Source organism: Vigna unguiculata, chromosome 4, assembly GCF_004118075.2.
Source record: "Vigna unguiculata cultivar IT97K-499-35 chromosome 4, ASM411807v1, whole genome shotgun sequence".
NCBI classification, from domain to species: Eukaryota; Viridiplantae; Streptophyta; class Magnoliopsida; order Fabales; family Fabaceae; genus Vigna; species Vigna unguiculata.
The window spans coordinates 36,589,959-36,598,480 of record NC_040282.1 but is presented as its reverse complement, the minus strand read 5'-3'; the positions used below and the strand labels follow the sequence as shown (position 1 = coordinate 36,598,480).

General features: G+C 35.3%; 1 protein-coding gene across 1 annotated transcript; it reads left to right on the top strand.

Annotated features, from left to right (window-relative positions):
* The first annotated feature begins 2,453 nt into the window (after positions 1 to 2,453).
* LOC114180385 (proline--tRNA ligase, chloroplastic/mitochondrial) lies at positions 2,454 to 7,603 on the top strand. Its single transcript, XM_028066692.1, has 11 exons — positions 2,454 to 2,833; positions 2,928 to 2,984; positions 3,725 to 3,835; positions 4,006 to 4,092; positions 4,171 to 4,284; positions 4,379 to 4,585; positions 5,146 to 5,283; positions 5,924 to 6,085; positions 6,209 to 6,408; positions 6,997 to 7,080; positions 7,221 to 7,603. Exons 1-11 carry the CDS (start codon positions 2,495 to 2,497, stop codon positions 7,360 to 7,362), a joined length of 1,641 nt encoding a protein of 546 aa, XP_027922493.1. The 5' UTR covers positions 2,454 to 2,494; the 3' UTR covers positions 7,363 to 7,603.
* Positions 7,604 to 8,522: the final 919 nt, after the last annotated feature.

Genomic DNA, 8,522 nt, shown 5'->3' with positions numbered 1-8,522 from the left:
CATGATAATTCAAGAGTAGATGATAGGGATAGGCCGGTATAAAGTATCAATACAGCCATTCCAAAAGTAACCATACATGTACTGTCTATAAACACAGCCTACACTAAGAAAGGGTTACAAAACACCTAACCATTTAGCCAAAACAAAGAGTGAAGGCTACTGCTGGAAACGCTCAGTCACAACTCAATTCCTATCCAGGAGGGGTGTGTCCTCACCCGCACTTTTAGCTGCTCACGCCAATCATTAAGGGCGATCATTGCAAAAGAGAAAGACACACAGAACAAACATATGCAAGAAGGGTAAGCTAACTTAATAAAGAGAAATCATGCAATTTAATAATTAAGCATCAATCAAGGTTTATCACATTTATCAGAATTGTTCAAATCACCACAATCATAACACGCATTTATGATTCTAGACTCGATATTCGGATTATGTAAGTGACATCATAATTGTTCAAATCACCACAATCATAACACACATTCATGATTCTAGACTCGATATCCGGATTATGTAAGTGACATTGGAGCTCTTGGTGGCTTGCACCTGTGACGGTTCCCAAACTCTGCAGAGTTTTGGGCACAAGGGGTATTCACCCAACCACTCCCAGGGTAAGTCCCATTCACGTCTATGATGGATCGGGTCCATAGACTAGGACCTCCTGTTACTCCTCCCGACATAATCCATTATACTCTATATGAGTCTTAATGGTTATAAGAGCGTCAGGATACCACCAAAATGAGTCCTCATGTCCTTACATTCACTAAAACCATCCTTTTTAGAATTTCCCTTAAAATCCTAATTCATTCACATTCTCTAATGAACCAAATTCACACAATTCCATCTCATATACTATTATTCATAAAACTTACGTGCAAGATAGACAATTATCACATCAATTCAATTAACACAACTTCATTTAATTTGAAACAAAGAAGAAATCCAATTCTGCAGTGAACCTCGCTCAAGCTAGAGGATCTCGACTGAGCTAAAAAGTTATCTTGCTTAGGCAAGCTGCTCTCGCCCCGGCGAGACCTCTTACAGTGGGCACCTCAAGAATCTGAGCGAATTCTCGCTCAGGCTAAACTGGTTCGCATAGACGAGATGATCTCTCGCTTAAGCGACTCCAGCTCGCCTAGGCGAGACCTCGCGCAGTGATAGATGTAACTCTCTGATACTTTCGCTCAGGCGAGAGCTGCTCGCCTGGGCGAAATTATCAGAATTTCAATCTATTCTTCACATGCAGAGCTACGAATTTCACACAACAATTCAATTTCACACAGCAAGTAGTTCCACACATCAATTAAACACAGAATCATGCAATCCAAGTACTCAAAGACACTTTTTACACAAAAATTGAGTAAAGAGTTAGCTCCCCTTACCTTTTTGCTAAGAATTTAGTTTGGTGGAGTCAAGTTAATTGCAATAGGGCACAAAACTCAGTTTAACCTGGAGAATCCATCACCAAGATATGGAGAAGGGAGAATCACACAATTAGACCCATAATTCAGAGGTTATCATAGTTGGAATTGAACCAAAACAGATATGGAACCTACCTAGGAGGAAGGGAGCTGAGGGAGGAAGCTGTAGAGGGTCCTGTTGGGTTGGTCCTTCCAGAATCTGGGCACAAATCAAGCAGACAGTGAGATGGCAGCAATGTGAGAAGAGAGGTTGGGGAAGAATTGAGGAGTAGAAAGGATAAGGAAGTGAGGAATGGTAGTTTTCTTCTAACAGAGAGAGAGAGAGAGGAACGTTAAAAGGGATTTCACAGTTTACCTATTCATGTGAGAAGAAAATAATGGTCATTAACGTGATTATTTGGAGTGTTGAAGAAATAATTAGAGGTGTAGGAAGAAGCTTTTTTACTTTTTTCTTATCTCATCCTTAAAATAAATATATTTAAAATTTAGATGTGAGTAATAAAAATAAAATAAAATTCGATGAAACTAATGAAAATACATGCAAAGTGTTTACGATAAAAATAATAAAATACTATACTATATATAAAGAAAATTTTATTTTTAGTATCAATATTTATTTTTCAATTTTATTTTTTAAATTAAAATAATTATTTAATCAATTTTTGCATTGTTTCTTTAAATTTAATCAATTATTTATTTTACTATTTTTTTTAAATTAACTATATTAATTTTTATTATCATAAATTAACTATTTTATTATTTCACCAGTATAATATAATATAGATGAAAATAGAATTATTATTTCCTTATCTGTATACTTTGTGATGGAATAATTTATATTTCATTCTAACTGTCTTTCTGGTGTGGAATAATTTAAATTAAATGGATTATTACGTAGGTTGAGACCAAATTAATATCAAAGAAGCTACCACAAAACCATAAATATTTCATATATAAAGTTTATAAATTAATTTTTGAAATAAAGTTGTAAATGAATGTTATAATAAAACCTTTTAATAATAACCAAACCTGATCTGGAGACTCTTTCAGTCACTAGTGTTCCAAAGCCACAGATGTTGTCTCTCAGGCTAACCTCTTTCACCCACCTCTTATCCCCGCCCTCTTCCGCCGCCATCGCGCGCCGTTCCCGCGCGATTCTCCGGCGGCGCCACCACCTCCGGCAAAGGCCACTCGCCGCCTCGTTCTCCGCCCAGAGTGCGACGGCGGAGACACAGGACCGAGTCAACAACTCGAAGAACCGAGTTCCCGAACAAGTCATCACGCCACGATCACAGGACTTCAACGCGTGGTATCTCGACGTTATTGCCAATGCTGAGTTGGCAGATTATGGTCCGGTTCGCGGCACCATGGTCATTCGTCCCTACGGTTACGCTATTTGGGAAGCCATTCAGGTTCCTTTGCATTTTATCTCCTCTTGTACCTTTTATTCTCATAATGTAATTTATTTGAACTTAATTTTTGTTTTCCTTTTTTGTGTTGGTGTAGGAATACTTGAATGTGAAGTTCAAGGAGACTGGGCATAGTAACATGTATTTTCCTCAGGTAAGAGTTAACATCCATAGTTAGTAAATTGATTATTTACAGTTATTAGGGTGTGTTTGGAATATTACTTAACGGCTTATTTAATAACTTACCGCATCAACTTATACGCTTTAACTGCATGAAACTTGTTGATATGAGTTTAAAGGAGATAATGTAAAAGGGTGTGTTTGGAAGAAAGTTCTTCTTAGCTTATTTCACTAAGTTTCATTATTCATTCTTATCAGGAAGCTTTTGTTTGATAAAAATTTAACAATTTGACTCTATTAGGATATTTTTAAGTTAGTACTTATAAAAAAGAAAGATACGAAGCAAAATGAATCAAAACTTTTTTCCTAAAGTTAAAAATAAACTTAGGTACCTCCAGTTTTTGGAGAAGGTAGATGAAAAAACTAATATAAAAGTTCCAAATGCTTCTGTAAATAAGTTCCAAACATACGTACCCGAGCATGTCTATGCCACTTTCATCGGTCCAAATGAGCTCTGTAAGCTCTTCCAAATGCTTCCTTAATGATATATTTGCCTAAATTTATGCAAGCATTTCTAAGCTAACCTTGACAGTTGAGATGGAGATAGCAAAGGGCTTGAATTATTCTTACTATAGCGTGCCATTATTATATGTCGTGTCAAAAAGTGAGGGTTGAGTAAAGGGACATCTTGATAATGTGGTGTACAAAGATTATGACCAGGGCATGAAATTATTGTATCTATTGTTTGATGCCTTTTTTTCATCTGCGCTGCAGTTTATCCCATACTCTTTTATAGAGAAAGAAGCTAGTCACGTTGAGGGTTTCAGTCCTGAATTAGCTCTGGTGACAATTGGGGGTGGAAAGGAACTTGAAGAGAAACTCGTGGTATGTATGCTTTTCAGTTGTTTATTTCAGTTGCTTTCATGTGTGAAAATTTTTAATATTGTTGTAATATTTGAGATAAATTAAAGCGATTAATCATCTGTAATATTCATTGAAAAGCTGTGACCTTAGGTTTTGTCTTTTGATTTTTGCACTTGTTGAGGTTGTGGCAGGTCCGGCCTACAAGTGAAACCATTGTGAATCATATGTTTACTCAATGGATCCATAGCTATCGTGATCTTCCTCTCTTGATTAATCAGGTAATGCTGTTGTGAGTTTTTTTGTGAGAAAGAACATGTTTTGTTGAATGACGTACAACTTTGCCAACTTGCTTTCAGTGGGCAAACGTGACTAGGTGGGAGATGCGCACTAAACCATTTGTTAGAACTCTTGAATTTCTTTGGCAAGAAGGGCATACTGCTCATGCTACTCCAGAGGAGGCAGAGGATGAGGTGCATGTCTTATATATGTCAAGATGGTAAAATCTTTTCTGGAATGAATGTATTATTGCATAATCTTAAGTGACAATATCATGTTCAACTGCAGGCTATACAGATGATTGACATCTATACCAGATTTGCGTATGAGCAAGCTGCAATACCTGTTATTACTGGTCGAAAATCTAAAGTGGAAACATTTGCTGGTGCTTGTAAGACCTATACGATTGAGGCTATGATGGGTGACAAGAAAGCACTACAAGCAGGAACCAGTCATAACCTTGGGCAAAACTTTTCCCGTGCCTTTGGGACACAGGTCTGATGTTCTGCTTTAATTATTGCCGAATACATAGTATTTCCTTAATCTGGATTTCTTTTGTGATATGGGATTATTTTTGGGTTTGTATCTACCATGGTGGTTGAATCCTAAAATTTTATAAACATTCTGATTTAAATTAAAACGTTTGGAGAAAAGTCCTAAACTACCAAGCTACTAAGAAATTCACTTCTTATGACAAATCCCAGTTCTTACAAATATAACACAATGATATATTTCTAAATTCTACTGTTTTTTTCCTCAGTCATTGGTTTCTGCCTTTTTGTGCTTCATCAGTTGCTTTTACCCAGCTAGTAACTCGATCATTTTTCTTAATACCAAGCCCTGAAATACCCGAGTACTTACTGGGAAGATTAAACTGGATCTTTTAGTATTTTCAGCATGCCAGTATCTAAATTTTGTTTACTCTAAATTTATTTATTTATTTTTGTCCCTTTTCTTTTATGGGGTTACCTGTTTTTTATTTTTGTTTTCTTTTCGAAATATCAATATAGTCTTTTCAATGAGGATGCAGTTGTTCAAAATGTGTAATTGTGCAGTTCACAGATGAAAATGGAGTTAGGGAACACATTTGGCAGACATCATGGGCAATTAGTACCCGTTTTGTTGGAGGCATCATCATGACCCATGGAGATGATGCAGGCCTAATGCTTCCCCCAAAGATTGCGCCGATACAGGTACATTTGAATGCTACTGGTGTCTAAACCTTGTGCTGTAGACACTACTAGTTAAATTTAACTGTTTGAAGTTGGAAAACTTGGCATCTTGGTGAGGCTAAGCTGGTGAATAACGTAGTTTCCTACGTTTGCTGTAAATTTTCTTACAAGAACATCCTGCAACACTTGATACAAAACCTGTTTTCATCATATTGATTTGTGAGCTGCCTCTTTCAGGCAATTTGTTGAAGTGTTGTGTTTTTAGTGCTGATTATTTATTTTTGTACATAATACACGTGCTTTGATTCATATGTTAGTATCTCATTGCTAATTTCCTTGATCTGCATACAGATTTCATTAAGGGTATGCTTGGATGGAAGAGTTTGGAGGGGGAGGGTGTAAAAAGCTTTTTGTTTCTTACAAAATGTTTATAAAATTAGTTAGGGAGCTTAAAAAGTTGCATGGTAGCCTTTCATTCTAAAACATTATCAAATAAAGGAAACGTGATTTAAAATGTAAAAAATATCTCATCTGCTCCAAAGTTCAAACCTCTACATTTAGACGCAGGATAATATTCCGGTCCCTTACTTTCATATTGTAATTTAAATAAATTTTGAGTTTTTCATTTTCGTCATAATCATGTTTTGTGTTGATGGTTTAGGTGGTAATTGTGCCCATTTGGAAGAAGGATGATGAAAAAGCTGCAGTTCTAAATGCAGCATTGATTGTAAAGGATGTACTTCAAAAATCAGGGATTAGAGTTAAACTTGATGACTCAGATCAAAGAACCCCTGGATGGAAATTCAATTTCTGGGAAATGAAGGTATGGTGCTAAACTTGAATGGATATTCTGGGACGACGAAGGCATGTGCCTTGCTTCAGCACAGTCTTATCTTGTTTTTGTATCTGATTTTATTTATACCATTTGCATCTCTTCCTATTTCAGGGAGTTCCTCTTAGAATTGAAATTGGTCCTCGTGATGTGGCTAGTGGAAGTGTGGTAATATCCAGGAGAGATATCCCTGGGAAGCAAGGAAAAGTGTTTGGAATCTCTATGGAACCTTCGAATTTGGAGGCTTATGTTAAAGACAAGTTGGATGAGATACAGTCGTCTCTTTTGGAAAGAGCAATTGCATTTCGAGACAGGTTCTTTCCTTCAATGCTACTTTGGCTTGTAACTCCTATACATAACTTTTCTAACATGCTTTTGAGTTCTTCAAAACACTTTAATTTTAATGTTAGTCACATTAGCCATCTGTTTCCTGAATATAAGATTATTAACTGTAGCATAACTGCTTAATCTTGGGCTCTGTCAAAACAGTTTGGTACTTTGCCTGCATAATTTCTGTGGAGAAAATTCTTTGCATTGATTGACTTCAATAACAAATACGTGGTTTGAGTCTGGTAGGGTTCTATTCTAAGTTCAGATCTGACCTGTAAATAGATATTTGCACAGTGAATTACTGTACTGACCAAACCAAGTCCCTGATCAGAATTTCATTAAGAACTGTCTCTAATGCTTTGGTGGTGACAAAAACTGTTGCTACCAATTGGAATGAGGGTTTCCTGTAGTAAGGTTTTATTAAAATGCGATTAAACACAATGGCTTCTTGGTTTTCCCTGAGTTCTTAAGCTTCACTTTTTATTTTACATGTTATGCTCATTCAATTGCACATATATTGTGGGCTTCAATGGTATGCATGCAAATTGACATGCACAGTTTTTTTCTCGCAGTAATATTGTAGATGTAAGCACATACAGTGATCTTAAAGCTGCAATATCTGAAGGAAAATGGGCAAGGGGCCCTTGGTCTGCTAGGTTGTTTCCCCCTAATTTTTGACATTAAATATTTGTTTATGTTTTGATGTTGAAAAGATAACTTCTAACTTTGATGTATATATAGAGAAGGAACGTGATTAATTCACAACTCTAATATCAAGCTTTACACAATGTCACAGTGATGAAGACGAGTTAAAAGTGAAGGAAGAAACAGGAGCAACTATTAGGTGTTTTCCTTTTGAACAGCCACAAGGGATTAAAACATGCTTGATGACCGGTAACCCTGCTGAAGAAGTGGCTATTTTTGCTAAATCTTACTAACTCTGCAAGCTTCTTAATTTTTTGAACTCTCAAGTTATATATCTGCAAGCGGGTATTTGTGCTTTTTTTATTTTATTTTAAATTTACTCTTTTATATAGTAGTCAATTTCTTGTTGTAACTTAGGTTAGTTAATATGAAAAATACGTTATATATCGATTCAGAACTTCAATTCTTAGTCTGTCGTCATTTGTTTAGAAATAAAAAAGTTGATTCCGTTGGGGGTAAATTTTGAAGTGATTTATATTACTATTGTTTGATGAAATCTCTGTAATTTATGAATTTTTTTATATAGTTTGTCTTTTTTAATAGACATTCTGCCTCCATGAAGAAAAGAGTATTCATAAGTAGTTTATGTTTCTGGAATAAGAATTCAGCTTAAAGGATATGATCACTTAAATTTTTGGTTTCAATAACATATATATTCCAAATACTTCCACTAGCTCCAACCACCACAGATACATAGGAAAACATCTCATGTTAAATGTCATAGGTCACATGATCTTGAATTTTCATAGACACCAATCAGAAAATGCAATAGCATCTTAGAAAGTGGAACCAAAATCATTTCAGAAGATATAATATAATGTGATATGCAGGAAAAGTAGGAAAGCATCCGGAACCAACATTGAACCAAAGAAATCAGGGATTTTCAATAGAGCAATTATTGGCCATTATATAAATTAGATATTTTATTTATTCATGAGTGTGCTACTAGAACATTTCATGATCTCATTTTATGTGATGCTGGAAATCAAAATAATAGATATATTGCTAAAGTAGGAATCTTTGTTTGGAAAACAGAGTAAAACGTAGAGGACAAAAGAGGAAGAAAAGTAAAGAAAGATGGTATTTCTTGATTTGAAAATAATAGAACACAAGAAATAGTATTCCACTTACCAAAGGCTTTTCCTTTTCTAGTTTCTATAACTGGGCCATTGCTTAATTATCAAATGGTCCAAATGACTCCAACTTTAGAACCACTTTTTTTTTCTTAGAAATTGTGGCACGTAAAGATTCAATCTAAATTATATGTTTAATCACATTTAGTTGCCCACGTTTTTTTTCCTCTTACAATGTTTATTAAATGAGGATTAGTAACTTTTTTTTTCCTCATAAAAAAGAAAAGTAAAGGACTCGTATCACTCAACCACCAAATAAT

Coding starts and splice junctions, on each gene's coding strand:
- LOC114180385 (XM_028066692.1), top strand. CDS start 2,495: ATGTTGTCTCTCAGGCTAACCTCTTTCACCCACCTCTTATCCCCGCCC. Junction 4,586..5,145: donor CCCGTGCCTTTGGGACACAG/GTCTGATGTTCT, acceptor GTAATTGTGCAG/TTCACAGATGAAAATGGAGT. Junction 6,409..6,996: donor GCAATTGCATTTCGAGACAG/GTTCTTTCCTTC, acceptor TTTTTCTCGCAG/TAATATTGTAGATGTAAGCA.